This window comes from Panthera onca, chromosome X (genome assembly GCF_046562875.1).
Source record: "Panthera onca isolate mPanOnc1 chromosome X, mPanOnc1 haplotype 2, whole genome shotgun sequence".
Taxonomy (NCBI): Eukaryota; Metazoa; Chordata; class Mammalia; order Carnivora; family Felidae; genus Panthera; species Panthera onca.
In genome coordinates, this window is record NC_138357.1 from 3,288,386 (window position 1) to 3,305,837 (window position 17,452).

Here is a 17,452-nt window from a genome sequence, read left to right on the forward strand (position 1 = left end):
AGTTTTCTATAGTTAAGAATCTGTTTCTTGGTTTGTCTCTCTCTTTTTCCTTTGTTCATTTGTTTCTTAAATTCTACATATGTGTGAAATCATACGGTATTTGTCTTTCTCTAACTGGCTTATTTTGCTTAGCATAATAATATGTAGCTCCATCCATGTTGTTGGAAGTGGCAAGATTTTATTCCCTTTTATGCACACACACCTGTACATATGTACATACATACCACTTCTTTTTTAAAAAAATTAATGTTTATTCATTTTTGAGAGACAGAAACAGAGCATGAGTGGGGGAGGGGCAGAGAGAGAAAGGGAACACAGATTCTGAAGCAGGCTCCAGGCTCTAACCTGTCAGCGTGGAGACTGACTCAGGGCTCGAATCCATGAACTGTGAGATCATGACCTGAGCGTAAGTTGGTCGCTTAACCTACTGAGCCACCTAGGTGCCCCTTTTTAAAAAAAATAAAAAAGAAAAATTATTATTTTTTTTCAGTATATGAAATTTATTGTCAAATTGGTTTCCATACAACACCCAGTGCTTATCCCAAAAGGTGCCCTCCTCAATACCCATCACCCACCCTCCCTTCCCTCCCACCTGCCCTCAACCCTCAGTTTGTTCTCAGTTTTTAAGAGTCGCTTATGCTTTGGCTCTCTGCCACTCTAACCTTTTTTTTTTCCCTTCCCCTCCCCCATGGGTTTCTGTTAAGTTTCTCAGGATCCACATAAGAGTGAAACCATATGGTATCTCTCTTTCTCTGTATGGCTTATTTCACTTAGCATCACACTCTCCAGTTCCATCCACGTTGCTACAAAGGGCCATATTTTATTCTTTCTCATTGCCATGTAGTACTCCATTGTGTATATAAACCACAATTTCTTTATCCATTCATCAGTTGATGGACATTTAGGCTCTTTCCATAATTTGGCTATTGTTGAGAGTGCTGCTACAAACATTGGGGTACAAGTGCCCCTATGCATCAGTACTCCTGTATCCCTTGGGTAAATTCCTAGCAGTGCTACTGCTGGGTCATAGGGTAGGTCTATTTTTAATTTTCTGAGGGACCTCCGCACTGTTTTCCAGAGTGGCTGCACCAATTTGCATTCCCACCAACAGTGCAAGAGGGTTCCCGTTTCTCCACATCCTCTCCAGCATCTATAGTCTCCTGATTTCTTCATTTTGGCCACTCTGACTGGCGTGAGGTGATATCTGAGTGTGGTTTGGATTGGAGGAGCAATGTTGAGCATCTTTTCATGTGCCTTTTGGCCATCCGGATGTCTTCTTTAGAGAAGTGTCTATTCATGTTTTCTGCCCATTTCTTCACTGGGTTATTTGTTTTTCGGGTGTGGAGTTTGGTGAGCTCTTTATAGATTTTGGATACAAGCCCTTTGTCTGATATGTCATTTGCAAATATCTTTTCCCATTCCGTTGGTTGCCTTTTACTTTTGTTGGTTGTTTCCTTTGCTGTGCAGAAGCTTTTTATCTTCATAAGGTACCAGTAATTCACTTTTATTTTAATTCCCTTGCCTTTGGGGATGTGTGGAGTAAGAGATTGCTACGGCTGAGGTCAGAGAGGTCTTTTCCTGCTTTCTCCTCTCGGGTTTTGATGGTTTCCTATCTCACATTCAGGTCCTTTATCCATTTTGAGTTTATTTTTGTGAATGGTGTGAGAAAGTGGTCTAGTTTCAACCTTCTGCATGTTGCTGTCCAGTTCTCCCAGCACCATTTGTTAAAGAGACTGTCTTTTTTCCATTGGGTGTTCTTTCCTGCTGTGTCAAAGATGAGTTGGCCATACGTTTGTGGGTCTAGTTCTGGGGTTTCTATTCTATTCCATTGGTCTATGTGTCTGTTTTTGTGCCAATACCATGCTGTCTTGATGATGACAGCTTTGTAGTAGAGACTAAAGTCTGGGATTGTGATGCCTCATGCTTTGGTCTTCTTCAAAATTACTTTGGCTATTCAGGGCCTTTTGTGGTTCCATATGAATTTTAGGATTGCTTGTTCTAGTTTCGAGAAGAATGGTGGTGCAATTTTGATTGGGATTGCATTGAGTGTGTAGATAGCTTTGGGTAGTATTGACATTTTGACAATATTTATTCTTCCAATCCATGAGCAAGGAATGTCTTTCCATTTCTTTATATCTTCTTCAATTACCTTCATAAGCTTTCTATAGTTTTCAGCATACAAATCTTGTACATCTTTGGTTAGATTTATTCCTAGGTATTGTATGCTTCTTGGTGCAGTTGTGAATGGGATCAGTTTATTTGTCTTTCTGTTGCTTCATTGTTAGTGTATAAGAATGCAACTGATTTCTGTACATTGATTTTGTATCCTGCAACTTTGCTGAATTCATGTATCAGTTCTAGCAAACTTTTGGTGGAGTCTATCGGATTTTCCATGTATAGTATCATGTCATCTGCAAAAAGCGAAAGCTTGACTTCATCTTTGCCAATTTTGATGCCTTTGATTTCCTTTTGTTGTCTGATTGCTGATGCTAGAACTTCCAACAGTATGGTAAACAACAGCGGTGAGAGTGGGCATCCCTGTCGTGTTCCTGATCTCAGGGGAAAAGCTCTCAGTTTTTCCCCATTGAGGATGATGTTGGCTGTGGGCTTTTCATAAATGGCCTTTATGATCTTTAAGTATGTTCCTTCTATCCCGACTTTCTCTAGGGTTTTTATTAAGAAAGGATGCTGAATTTTGTCAAAGGCCTTTTCTGCATAGATTGACAGGATCATATGGTTCTTCTCTTTTCTTTCATTAATGTGATGTATCCCGTTGATTGATTTGCGAACGTTGAACAAGCCCTGCATCCCAGGAATGAATCCCACTTGATCATGGTGAAAAATTCTTTTTATATGCTGTTGAATTCGATTTGCTAGTATCTTATTGAGAATTTTTGCATCCATATTCATCAGGGATATTGGCCTGTAGTTCTCTTGTTTTACTGGGTCTCTGTCTGGTTTAGGAATCAAAGTAATACTGGCTTCAAAGAATGAGTCTGGAAGTTTTCCTTCCCTTTCTATTTCTTGGAATAGCTTGAGAAGGATAGGTATTATTTCTGGTTTAAAAGTCTGGTAGAACTCCCCTGGGAAGCCATCTGGTCCTGGACTCTTATTTGTTGGGAGATTTTTGATAACCGATTCAATTTCTTCACTGGTTATGGGTCTGTTCAAGCTTTCTCTTTCCTCCTGCTTGAGTTTTGGAAGAGTGTGGTTGTTTAGGAATTTGTCCATTTCTTCCAGGTTGTCCAGTTTGTTGGCATATAATTTTTCATAGTATTCCCTGATAATTGTTTGTATCTCTGAGGGATTGGTTGTCATAATCCCATTTTCATTCATGATTTTATCTATTTGGGTCATCTCCCTTTTCTTTTTGGGAAGCCTGGCTAGAGATTTATCAATTTTGCTTATTTTTTCAAAAAAAAAAAAAAACTCTTGGTTTCGTTGATCTGCTGTACCGTTTTTTTAGATTCTATATTTTTATTTCTGCTCTGATGTTTATTATTTCTCTTCTTCTGCTCGGTTTGGGATGTCTTTGCTGCTCTGCTTCTATTTCCTTTAGGTGTGCTGTTAGATTTTGTATTTGGGATTTTTCTTGTTTCTTGAGATAGGCCTGGATTGCAATGTATTTTCCTCTCAGGACTGCCATTGCTGCATGTCAAAGCGTTTGGATTGTTATATTTTCATTTTCGTTTGTTTCCATATATTTTTTGATTTCTTCTCTAATTGCCTTGTTGACCCACTCATTCTTTAGTAGGGTGTTCTTTAACTTCCATGCTTTCGGAGGTTTTCCAGACTTTTTCCTGTGGTTGATTTCAAGCTTCATAGCATTGTTGTCTGAAAGTATGCATGGTATGATCTCAATTCTTGTATGCTTATGAAGGGCTGTTTTGTGACCCAGTATGTGATCTATCCTGGAGAATGTTCCATGTGCACTCGAGAAGAAAGTATATTCTGTTGCTTTGGGATGCAGAGTTCTAAATATATCTGTCAAGTCCATCTGATCCAATGTATCATTCAGGGCCCTTGTTTCTTTATTGACCGTGTGTCTAGATGATCTATCCATTTCTGTAAGTGGAGTGTTAAAGTCCCCTGCAATTACCACATTCTTATCAATAAGGTTGCTTATGTTTATGAGTAATTGTTTTATATATTTGGGGGCTCCCGTATTCGGCACATAGACATTTATAACTGTTAGCTCTTCCTGATGGATAGACCCTGTAATTATTATATAATGCCCTTCTTCATCTCTTGTTACAGCCTTTAATTTAAAGTCTAGTTTGTCTGATATAAGTATGGCTACTCCAGCTTTCTTTTGGCTTCCAGTAGCATGATAAATAGTTCTCCATCCCCTCACTCTCAATCTAAAGGTGTCCTCAGATCTAAAATGAGTCTCTTGTAGACAGCAAATAGATGGGTCTTGTTTTTTTATCCATTCTGATACCCTATGTCTTTTGGTTGGCGCATTTAGTCCATTTACATTCAGTGTTATTATAGAAAGATATGGGTTTAGAGTCATTGTGATGTTTGTATGTTTTATGCCTGTAGCGATGTCTCTGGTACTTTGTCTCACAGGATTCCCCTTAGGGTCTCTTGTAGGGCTGGTTTAGTAGTGACAAATTCCTTCAGTTTTTGTTTGTTTGGGAAGACCTTTATCTCTCCTTCTATTCTAAATGACAGACTTGCTGGATGAAGGATTCTTGGCTGCATATTTTTTTTTCTGTTCATCACATTGAAGATTTCCTGCCATTCATTTCTGGCCTGCCAAGTTTCAGTAGAGAGATCGGTCACGAGGCTTATAGGTCTCCCTTTATATGTGAGGGCACGTTTATCCCTTGCTGCTTTCAGAATTTTCTCTTTATCCTTGTATTTTGCCAGTTTCACTCTGATATGTCGTGCAGAAGATCGATTCAAGTTACGTCTGAAGGGAGTTCTCTGTGCCTCTTGGATTTCAATGCCTTTTTTCTTCCCCAGTTCAGGGAAGTTCTCAGCTATTATTTCTTCAAGTACACCTTCAGCACCTTTCCCTCTCTCTTCCTCCTCTGGAATACCAATTATGCGTAGATTATTTCTCGTTAGTGTGTCACTTAGTTCTCTAATTTTCCCCTCATACTCCTGGATTTTTTATCTCTCTTTTTCTCAACTTCCTCTTTTTCCATAATTTTATCTTCTAGTTCACCTGTTCTCTCCTCTGCCTCTTCAATCCGAGCTGTGGTCGTTTCCATTTTCTTTTGCATGTCGTTTAAAGCATTTTTCAGCTCCTCCTGACTGTTCCTTAGTCCCTTGATCTCTGTAGCAAGAGATTCTCTGCTGTCCTCAATACTGTTTTCAAGCCCAGGGATTAATTTTATGACTATTATTCTAAATTCACTTTCTGTTATATTATTTAAATGCTTTTTGATCAGTTCATTAGCTGTTGTTATTTCCTGGAGATTCTTTTGAGGGGAATTCTTCTGTTTGATCATTTTGGATAGTCTTTGGAGTGCTGGGGACCTGCAGGGCACTTCCCCTGTGCTGTGGTGTATAACTGGAGTTGGTGGGCGGGGCCGCAGTCAGACCTGATGTCTGCCCCCAGCCCACTGCTGGGGCCACAGTCAGACTGGTGTGGCCCTTCTCTGGGGGCGGGATTCACTGTGGGGTGGCGTGGCCCGTCTGGGCTACTTGCACACTGCCAGGCTTGTGGTGCTGGGGATCTGGCGTGTTAGCTGGGTGGGTAGGCAAGGTGCACGGGGGCAGGAGGGGCAGGCTTAGCTCGCTTCTCTTTAGGTGATCCACTTCAGGAGGGGCCCTGTGGCAGCGGGAGGGAGTCAGACCCGCTGCCGGAGGGGTGGCTCCACAGCAGCACAGCATTGGGTGTTTGTGCGGAGTAAGCAAGTTCCCTGACAGGAAATGGTTCCCTTTGGGATTTTGGCTGGGGGATGGGTGAGGGAGATGGCCCTGGCGAGCGCCTTTGTTCCCCGCGAAACTGAGCTCTGTCATCCCAGGTCTCAGCAACTCTCCCTCCCTTTGTCCTCCAGCCTTCCCGCTTTCTGAGCAGAGCTGTTAACTTATGACCTCCCAGATGCTAAGTCCCGGTTGCTGTCAGAACACACTCCGTCTGGCCCCTCTGGTTTTGCAAGCAGACTTGGGGGCTCTGCTTGGCCAGCAGGCTGCCCCTCCGCCCTGGCTCCCTCCCACCAGTCCGTGGAGCGCACACCACCTCGCCGCCCTTCCTACCCTCTTCCGTGGGCTTCTCGTCTGCGCTCAGCTCCGGAGACTCCATTCTGCTAATCCTCTGGTGGTTTTCTGGGTAATTTAGGCAGGTGTAGGTGGAATCTAAGTGATCATCAGGATGCGCGGTGAGCCCAGCATCCTCTTACGCCACCATCTTCCAATGATCAAGAAAAATTATTTTTACCACTTTTTTTGATATACTACATTTTTATTTGTTCATCAGTTGATGGACATTTGGGCTGTTTCCAAATTTTGACTATTATGAATAATAATGCTAGAGGGAGGTGGGTAGGGGGATGGGCTAAATGAGCCCATTAAGACTGGGCATTGAGGAGGGCACTTGTTGAGATCAGCACTGGGTGTTAAATGTAAGAGATGAATCACTGAGTTCTACTCCTGAAAGCAATACTACACTGCATGTTAACAAACTTGAATTTAGAGAACTTGGGGAAGATGGCGGCGTAGGAGGACACTGAGCTCATCATGTCCTGCAGATCACTTAGATTCCACCCACACCTGCCTAAATAACCAAGAAAATCACCAGAAGACTAGTAGAACGTATTCTCCAGAGCCAAGCATAGACGAGAGGTCCACGGAAGAGGGTAGGAAGGGTGGAGAAGTGGTGCACACTACACGGACTGGCAGGAGGGAGCTGGGGCAGAGGGGCAGCCCGCTGGCAAAGCAGAGCCCCCAAATCTGGCTTGCAAAACCAGAGGGGCCAGACGGGGTGTGTTCTGACAGCAAGCGGGACTTAACATCTGGAAGATTATAAGCTAACAGCTCTGCTTGGAGAACTGGAGGGCTGGAAGACAATAGGAGGGAGAGTTGTTGAGCTCCGGACAACAGATCTCAGCTTGGCGGGGAACAAAGGCGCTCACCAGCGCCATTTCCCTCGCCCATCCCCCAGCCAAAATCCCAAAGGGAACCAGTTCCTGCCAGGGAACTTGCACTGCGAAATCACCCAATGCTGTGCTTCTGTGGATCCATCCCTCCGGCCAGTCTGACTCCCTCCAGGTGCCACAGGGCCCCTCCCGAAGTGGACCTCCAAAAGAAAAGCAAGCGGAGCCTGCCCCTCCCTCCCCTGTGCACCTTGCTGATCCACCCCAGCTAACACGCCAGATCCCCAGCACCACAAGCCTGGCAGTGTGGAAGTAGCCCAGACAGGCCATGCCACCCCACAGTGAATCCCACCCCTAGGAGAGGGGAAGAGAAGGCACACACCAGTCTGACTGTGGCCCCAGCGGTGGGCTGGGGGCAGACATCAGGTCTGACTGTGGCCCCACCCACCAAAGCAAGTTATTCAAGATAGCACAGGGGAAGTGCCCCACAGTTCCCCACCACTCCAGGGACTATCCAAAATGACGAAACGGAAGACTTCCCTTCAAAAAAACCTCCAGGAAATAACAACAGCTAACTAATTGATGAAAAACTATTTAAGCATTATAACAGAACAAGAATTTAAAATAATATTCATAAAATTAATCACTGGGCTTGAAAACAGTATAAAGGACGGCAGAGAATCTATTGCTACAGAGATCAAGGGACTAAGGAACGGCCAGGAGGAGCTAAAAATGCCATTAATGAGCTGCAAAATAAAATGGAGTGAGCACATCGGATTGAAGAGGCAGAGGAGAGAATAGGTGAACTAGAAGATAAAATTATGGAAAAAGAAGAAGCTGAGAAAAAGATAAAAAAATTCAGGAGTATGAGGGGAAAATTAGAGAACTAAGTGATGAACTAAAGAGAAATAATATACACATAATTGGTATTCCAGAGGAGGAAAAGAGAGGGAAATGTGTGAAGGTGTACTTGAAGAAATAACAGCTGAGAACTTCCCTGAACTGGGGAAGAAAAAAGGCATTGAAATCCAAGAGGCACAGAGAACTCCCTTCAGACATAACTTGAATCGATCTTCTGCACGACATATCAGAGTGAAACTGGCACAATACAAGGATAAAGAGAAAATTCTGAAAGCAGCAAGGGATAAACGTGCCCTCACATATAAAGGGAGACCTATAAGCCTCGTGACCGATCTCTCTACTGAAACTTGGCAGGCCAGAAATGGATGGCAGGAAATCTTCAATGTGATGAACAGAAAAAAATATGCAGCCAAGAATCCTTCATCCAGCAAGTCTGTCATTTAGAATAGAAGGAGAGATAAAGGTCTTCCCAAACAAACAAAACTGAAGGAATTCGTCACTACTAAACCAGCCCTACAGGAGATCCTAAGGGGGATCCTGTGAGACAAAGTACCAGAGACATCGCTACAAGCATGAAACCTACAGATATCACAATGACTCTAAACCCATATCTCTCTGTAGTAACACTGATTGTCAATGGACTAAATGTGCCAACCAAAAGACATAGGGTATCAGAATGGATAAAAACACAAGACCCATCTATTTGCTGTCTACAAGAGACTCATTTTAGACCTGAGGACACCTTTAGATTGAAAGTGAGGGGATGGAGAACTATTTATCATGCCACTGGAAGTCAAAAGAAAGCTGGAGTAGCCATACTTATATCAGACAAACTAGACTTTAAATTAAAGGCTGTAACAAGAGATGAAGAAGGGCATTATATAATAATTACAGGGTCTATCCCTCAAGAAGATCTAACAATTATAAATGTCTATGCGCCGAATACCGGAGCCCCCAAATATATAAAACAATTACTCATAAACATAAGCAACCTTATTGATTAGAATGTGGTAATTGCAGGGGACTTTGACACCCCACTCACAGCAATGGATAGATCATCTAGAAACATGGTCAATAAAGAAACAAGGGCCCTGAATGATACATTGGATCAGATGGACTTGACAGATATATTTAGAACTCTGCATCCCAAGCAACAGAATATACTTTCTTCTCGAGTGCACATGGAACATTCTCCAAGATGGATCACATACTGGGTCACAAAACAGCCCTTCATAAGCATACAAGAATTGAGATCATACCATGCATACTTTCAGACCACAATGCTATGAAGCTTGAAATCAACCACATTAAAAAGTCTGGAAAACTTCCAAAAGCATGGAGGTTAAAGAACACCCTACTAAAGAATGAATGGGTCAACGAGGCAATTAGAGAAGAAATTAAAAAAAATATATGGAAACAAATGAAAATGAAAATACAACAATCCAAACACTTTGGGATGCAGCGAAGGCAGTCCTGAGAGGAAAATACATTGCAATCCAGGCCTATCTCAAGAAACAAGAAAAATCCCAAATACAAAATCTAACAGCACACCTGAAGGAAATAGAAGCAGAGCAGCAAAGACATCCCAAACCCAGCAGAAGAAGAGAAATAATAAAGATCAGAGCAGAAACAAACCGTATAGAGTCTTAAAAAACTGTAGAGCAGATCAACAAAGCCAAGAGTTGGTTTTTTGAAAAAATAAGCAAAATTGATAAATCTCTAGCCAGGCTTCTCAAAAAGCAACGGGAGATGACCCAAATAGATAAAATCATGAATGAAATGGAATTATTACAACCAATCCCTCAGAAATACAAGCAATTATGAGGGAATACTATGAAAAATTATATGCCAACAAACTGGACAACCTGGAAGAAATGGACAAATTCCTAAACACCCACACACTTCCAAAACTCAAACAGGAGGAAACAGAAAGCTTGAACAGACCCATAACCAGCGAAGAAATTGAATCAGTTATCAAAATCTCCCAACAAATAAGCATCCAGGACCTGATGGCTTCCCGGAGGAATTCTACCAGACATTTAAAGCAGTGATAATACCTATCCTTCTCAAGCTATTCCCAAACATAGAAAGGGAAGGAAAACTTCCAGACTCATTCTATGAAGCCAGTATTACTTTGATTCCTAAACCAGACAGAGACCCAGTAAAAAAAGAGAACTACAGGCCAATATCCCTGATGAATATGGATGCAAAAATTCTCAATAAGGTACTAGCAAATCAAATTCCACAGCATATAAAAAGAATTATTCACCATGATCAAGTGGGACTCCTTCTGGGGTGCAGGGCTGGTTCAGCATTCGCAAATCAATCAACGTGATACATCACATTAATAAAAGAAAAGAGAAGAACCATATGATCCTGTCAATCTATGCAGAAAAGGCCTTTGACAAAATTCAGCAAACTTTCTTAATAAAAACCCTAGAGAAAGTCGGGATAGAAGGAACATACTTAAACATCATAAAAGCCATTTATGAAAAGCTCACAGCTAACATCATCCTCAATGGGGAAAAAACTGAGAGCTTTCCCCCTGAGATCAGGAACACGAGAGGGATGTCCACTCACACTGCTGTTGTTTAACATAGTGTTGGAAGTGCTAGTATCAGCAATTAGACAAGAAAAGGAAATCAAAGGCATCAAAATTGGCAAAGATGAAGTTAAGCTTTCACTTTTTGCAGATGACATGATAACATACATGGAAAATCCGACAGACTCCACCAAAAGTCTGCTACAACTAATACATGAATTCAGCAAAGTTGCAGGTAAAATCAATGTACAGAAATCAGTTGCATTCTTATACACTAATAATGAAGCAACAGAAAGACAAATAAAGGAACTGATCCCATTCACAATTGCACCAAGAAGCATACAATACCTAGGAATAAATCTAACCAAAGATGTACAAGATTTGTATGCTGAAAACTATAGAAAGCTTATGAGGGAAATTGAAGAAGATTTAAAGAAATGGAAAAACATTCCATGGTCATGGGTTGGAAGAATAAATATTGTCAAAATGTCAATACTACCCAAAGCTATCTACACATTCAGTGCAATCCCAATCAAAATTGTACCAGCATTCTTCTCGAAGCTAGAATAAGCAGTTCTAAAATTCATATAGAACCACATAAGGCCCCACATAGCCAAAGTAATTTTGAAGAAGAAGACCAAAGCAGGTGGCATCACAATCCCAGACTTTAGTCTCTACTACAAAGCTGTCATCATCAAGACAGCATGGTATTGGCACAAAAACAGACACATAGACCAATGGAATAGAATAGAAACCCCAGAACTAGACCCACAAACGTATGGCCAACTCATCTTTGACAAAGCAGGAAATAACATCCAATGGAAAGAAGACAGTCTCTTTAACAGATGGTGCTGGGAAAACTGGACAGCAACTTGCAGGAGAATGAAACTAGACCACTTTCTTACACCATTCACAAAAATTAACTCAAAATGGATTAAGTACTTGAATGTGAGACAGGAAACCATCAAAACCCTAGAGGAGAAAGCAGGAAAAGACCTCTCTGACCTCAGCCACAGCAATTTCTTATTTGACACTTCCCCAAAGGCAAGGGAATTAAAAGCAAAAATGAACTATTGGGACCTCATGAAGATAAAAATCTGCACAGCAAAGGAAACAATCAACAAAACTAAAAGGCAACCAACGGAATGGGAAAAGATATTGGCAAACGACATGTCGGACAAAGGGCTAGTATGCAAAATGTATAAAGAGTTCACCAAACTCCACACCCAAAAAACAAATAATCCAGTGAAGAAATGGGCAGAAAACATGAATAGACACTTCTCTAAAGAAGACATCCGGATGGCCAACAGGCACATGAAAAGATGTTCAACGTCGCTCCTTATCAGGGAAATACAAATCAAAACCACACTCAGATACCACCTCACGCCAGTCAGAGTGGCCAAAATGAAGAAATCAGGAGACTATAGATGCTGGAGAGGATGTGGAGCAACAGGAACCCTCTTGCACTGTTGGTGGGAATGCAAATTGGTGCAGCCGCTCTGGAAAGCAGTGTGGAGGTCCCTCAGAAAATTAAAAATAGACCTACCCTATGACCCAGCAGTAGCACTGCTAGGAATTTACCCAAGGGATACAGGAGTACTGATGCATAGGGGCCCTTGTACCCCAACGTTTGTAGCAGCACTCTCAACAATAGCCAAATTGTGGAAAAAGCCTAAATGTCCATCAACTGATGAATGGATAAAGAAATTGTCGTTTATATACACAATGGAGTACTACATGGCAATGAGAAAGAATGAAATATGGCCCTTTGTAGCAACGTGGATGGAACTGGAGAGTGTGATGCTAAGTGAAATAAGCCATACAGAGAAAGAGAGATACCATATGTTTTCACTCTTATGTGGATCCTGAGAAACTTAACAGAAACCCATGGGGGAGGTGAAAGAAAAAAAAAAAGAGGTTAGAGTCGGAGAGAGAGCCAAAGCATAAGCGACTCTTAAAAACTGAGAACAAACTGAGGGTTGATGGGGGGTGGGAGGGAGGGAAGGGTAGGTGATGGGCATTGAAGAGGGAGTCTTTTGGGATGAGCACTGGGTCTTGTATGGAAACTAATTTGACAATAAATTTCATATAATAAAAAAAATAAAAAAAACAAACTTGAATTTAAATACATAAGTTTATTTTAAAAAAGAGGGAAAGTAAGTAGCATTGGCAGAGACTTGGAGAAATTGGATCCCTTTTATATAGCTGGTGGGAATGGAAAATGGTGCAGCTACTATGGAAAATAGTTTGCCACTTCTTCAAAAAGTTAAACATGGCATTTCCATATGACCCAGCAATTTCACTACTAGCTGAATACCAAGAAGAATTGTACACTCATTTTCAGAGCATCAATATTCACAATGGCCAAAAGGTAGAAAACGCATAAATATCCATTAACAGATGAGTGCTTAATAAGCAAATTGTGGTATATACATATAATAGAATATTATTCAGCCTCAAAAATGGAGTACTGAAATATGCTATAATGTGGATGAACCTGGAAAACATGTTAAGTGAAAGAAGCCAGACATAAAAGACTACATATTGTATAACATTTATATGAAATATCTTGAATGGCTAAATCCATAGAAATAGAATGCAGATTGGTGGTTGTCAGGGGCGGCAGGACAGAGAGAATAACAAGCATGTGCTTAATGTTTACATAATTTTCTTCTGGGGTGATGAAAATTTTTTAGATTTATGTAGAGGTGGTAGTTTCCCAACATTGTAAATGTATTGAATTCCACTGAATTGTTCACTTTAAACTGGTTAATTTTATGTGAATATCACTTCAGTTAAAAAGAAATGTTTTAAAAAAGGTTTAACAGAATAACCCTATGACTTAGCATTTCTACCCATAGATATCTCCCCAAGAGAAATGGAAACCTATGTCCACACAAAAATGTGTACAAAAAGTGCCTGTCTTTCAAAAGTGTCTCATTACATTTTCAGAAGTTTTTTTTTTTGGGGGGGGAGGCAGAGAAAGGAATGAACAACCCTCAATGTATATGGAGCTTTACCATTTGCAAAGTGAATTTTTGTTCATTGTCTTATTTACTTATTTCTTCCGTAAACTTTCTAAGGTAGGAAATTATTATCCCCATCTTATGAGGAAATATGTTACACAATCAGTTATTGGCAAGGCCAGGACTAAAACTCTGTTCATTTGACCCTAATCCTATGGATTTACCACTATTCCATGTTTAGAACTAAAAAAATGACTAAATCAACCTTGCCTACACATAGTATATTAGTAACATGATTTTAATGTTTAAATGATGGATTATTGATGTTAAATCCAACTGGTAATAACAGAGATGAGACAAAACAGTCATGGGTGCATCAGTTTTATCAACCTAATAAGTATGTGGCTTTGAACAATTTCTTCCTCTCATCAGTGTCTTATGTGCTTCATCTGTAAAATGAAAAAAAATATATATGATCTCTAAGGTCTCCCATAATCCTGAAATACCATGATTCTTTGTTGTTCTCCCAAACTTCTTTGGATTGGAACAAACTAGAGCATTTTTAGCTTGTTGCAGTTGAGTTATTGAAGAAGAGAGTTCTGACTTGGGTTCTAGATTAAACTATGTTCCAGTTCCCCATGAAATAATGTAGTGCACATTAGGAGAAAAAAAATAGCAGTAACCAAGGGCAAAATCATAGAGAAATCTATTGAAATTTGTATTAGAGTGATATTTAGCATTGATTTTTTTTTCTTAAAAGTTTAAAAATTATTAGTGTAGAATGCTGCTAGCATAATTAACACATCGGCAATGAATGGAAATGCATTGTCATGGAAGTTAGTATTTTAGTAAGAGAGGTGGCATAGTGTATTGGCCTCATATTCAAGAATTCTGGTCCCAAATCTTAGCTTTTCCATTAACATTCAGGGTGGTTAAAAATTATGTTCAGGGGCTTTAGAATTCCCATCTATCAATCCACCTGGAATAAATAATTTCTGAAGCCCTTTATACCTCATCTATGACTCTGTGAGAATTCTCCTTTCTATCTGCTTTCAGTAATCCAAGAAATTGTTTTTCATACAATTTATTGACCTATTTCCTAGAAATCAAATTAGGCTAATCACAGCTAAGAGTCCCCACAGTGAAAGTTGAACGATAATGAGAAAGTGGTGTGCACAAAATCAATTGAGTCTCTCTCTCCACAGCCCATGTAAGACCAATTCAGAATATTGGTGTATTGAGCTGTCACCTGAAGGTTGTCTGTATTTATCTCTTTAGCATATTAATTCCAGTTTGTTAGCTCTGTGCTATAGTTCCCTTATCCCCCCCACCCCCTTCCCAGTAAGGTATTTGTATCACTTCTAGTGCTGTCCACTAAACCAGCCAATCATCTCTACTTTTCACTGGGTTCCAGTGCCTCTCTGGCCAAAGTTTTATTTTTGGGTTTTGGTTGATGGGTGTGCCAATATATTTGTTACTATTTGCATTTGAATAATGCATTCAAGTGCATACAGTACTATTTCAAAAAAGAGAAAACAAACTTTGAATACTTCCACATATTAAACATTAAGCCTGACAATTTTAATATATTATTTAATGTTAATACAATCTCTCTGTGAAGTTATTTTAATTTGAAATATGAGAAAGCTATTATTAGAGGTGTTATATGACTTTCCTATGGTCACACTAAAAAATTCAAATACATGTCTCTAGACTTTTTAAGCTTAGGTCTCTTTTTCCTTCCATGTGTAACTATTTTATCATTTGATTCCCTCAGCAACCCTGCAATCAGGGAAAAGATTACTCACCTTGTTTTATCTTTATTATGCTCTATCACAGTACCCAAAGTAGAGACACATAGTTGATTCTCAATAAAGATGTATTGAATAATTAAGTGAATTGAATTAGATTTATGAATTAAGGAAGTTGAGGTCCAAAATGACTTTTTCAAAGTTATCTGCTGGAGAATGGCAGTTTAGAGTGAGGACCATTCAATTTTGATGTTTCTATTCTGTAGATTTTTCTCAGGTCTTTTTTAAAATAAAATGAACTTTTCTTGCCACTAAGAATATATATTTGTGGGAAGACATACTGACTCTCTCTTATGACTCCTTCTCAACTATTATCTTATGTATGTATGTATGTATGTATGTATGTATTATTTATTTATTTATTTATTTATGTATTTATTTATTTATTGAGAGAACGAACAGAGGAGAGGGGCAGGAGGAGAAAGAGAGAATCTTAAGCAGACTCCATGCCCAATGTAGGGCTCGATTTCACTACTGTGAGATCATGACCTGAGCCAAAACCAAGATTTGGTTGCTCAACTGACTGAGCCACCCGGGTGCCCTTCTTATGTTTTTTATCAATTTGACTAATTGGATGCTAGGAACAGTTATACCTATTAATGGAAACCTTCTGGGTCCAAGGTAGGAATGGTGAAAACAGACTTAAGGAGATACAGTATTGTATCTTGCTTCATTATCTACTTTAATTCATGAATACAGCTGGCAGTAGACTCCAGGATTTCTGACTCCTAGTTTATTAGTTGATTCTACACCATGCTTTTTGATACTTGGAAACAGCCATCTCTTTAGTTATATCCCCTTTTCTCTTAAACTACCCAGAGAGTTTCATTTTTAGTCCTGTCAAACCACAACAAGACCCTCCTCATAAAGTGAGAGTATCAGTAAACCTGGGCCTGAGTAGGTGGTTAGCAAAGTGCCTAGTGCTTGGGAAGGTTTACAGAAGGCATCCAAACTGGAGAAGCAGGAGGTAGCTGAGGGTCACTAGAAAATCAGAAAACTTGGATTCTAGTCCTATTTCTGCCTTTCAAATTTCAAATTTCAAATTTGTGGGCAAATTTGATGGTGCTCTCTTTGAGCTTATTTCTCCATGTATAAAATGAGCAAAATTAAGGAATCTCTTAAGAGTCCCGGTAGCTTTAACATTTAATGGAGTACTATTGTTTTGTTACCCTATCTCCATAAGGTGGTGGGTAGGTAGAATAAACACACTCCAACAGTCTGATTCTATTGTTCTGTGAACTTATGCTTCTCTCAGCCAGAAGTGGGGTAAGTTCTTTGTAACACAATTTTTCTTTTTTAACTTTGAGGACTGTTCGTTCGTGCACCAAAATTTGATGTATAACTTTATGCCACCGACTGTTCCCCAGAACATTGTATTAACAATTTCTGCTTGCATTTCTCCACTGTTGAGTTGGGGCTGGAGCACATGTTTGATAAATCTCTTGTCAATGCTATAGTAAGAGCTCAAGTATAGTGACCACTGTCTGACTTTTACACAGGTAATCATCATAGCAAGTAGGAAGTGCTGATTTGGTTAAGATACAGGGCTATTTAGTTGGCCCAGTCTATTGATTGACATTGTTTTAAAGTGTTTACACATGCAAGTGTTTTCTATTAAGAACTATTATTTTCCATCTCTGTTTCTTCCACTGTCGCAGGCTCTCTCCTAAGCACGCCCCAGATATTCCTGATGACAGCACTGACAACATCACTATATTTACCAGAATCTTAGATCGTCTTCTAGATGGCTATGACAACCGGCTGCGACCTGGTCTTGGAGGTCAGTTACTATTTTAAAATCCCTTTCTTGGCTATTGTCATCTAAAAAGAAAGATTCTTCAGGTAACTTCAGCACTCCCTTGACCAATGGGTTTAGTGTAAAGTTAAGTTTCTTCCCTCTGAGCAGTAGACATTAGTTCTAACCTTTCATTTCAATGGTCAATCTCTCTGGTATGGTTTTGGAAAATTCTGAATTTCACTTAGCTAAATGCATGTAATGTATTATACACTAATATTTGACAAAGCCCATTTCTGGTATCAAAAGACCAGTCCCTGTCTAAATGGGAGGCTTGGCCCCGGCATATCTGGGAAACATACCTTTGCTCTCAAAACCCTCAGCACATGTCAGCCTGAACTTCCAATGAGGAGCAACCTGCTGGCTAGGTGGGATCTTGGTTGGCCATTAGTTTAGTATCATTAGCCATATGATCACAATGAGATAAA

The 17,452-nt window shown here is 40.0% G+C and overlaps 1 protein-coding gene across 1 annotated transcript in view; it reads left to right on the forward strand.

The window, feature by feature from the left end:
- Positions 1 to 17,452, forward strand: part of GABRA3 (gamma-aminobutyric acid type A receptor subunit alpha3) — a 335,334-nt gene that overhangs the window by 119,462 nt on the left and 198,420 nt on the right. Inside the window, exon 3 of the mRNA XM_081793915.1 lies at positions 16,888 to 17,009. Coding sequence (XP_081650041.1) covers positions 16,888 to 17,009 — 122 coding nt within the window. The remainder of the gene's footprint in view (positions 1 to 16,887; positions 17,010 to 17,452) is intronic.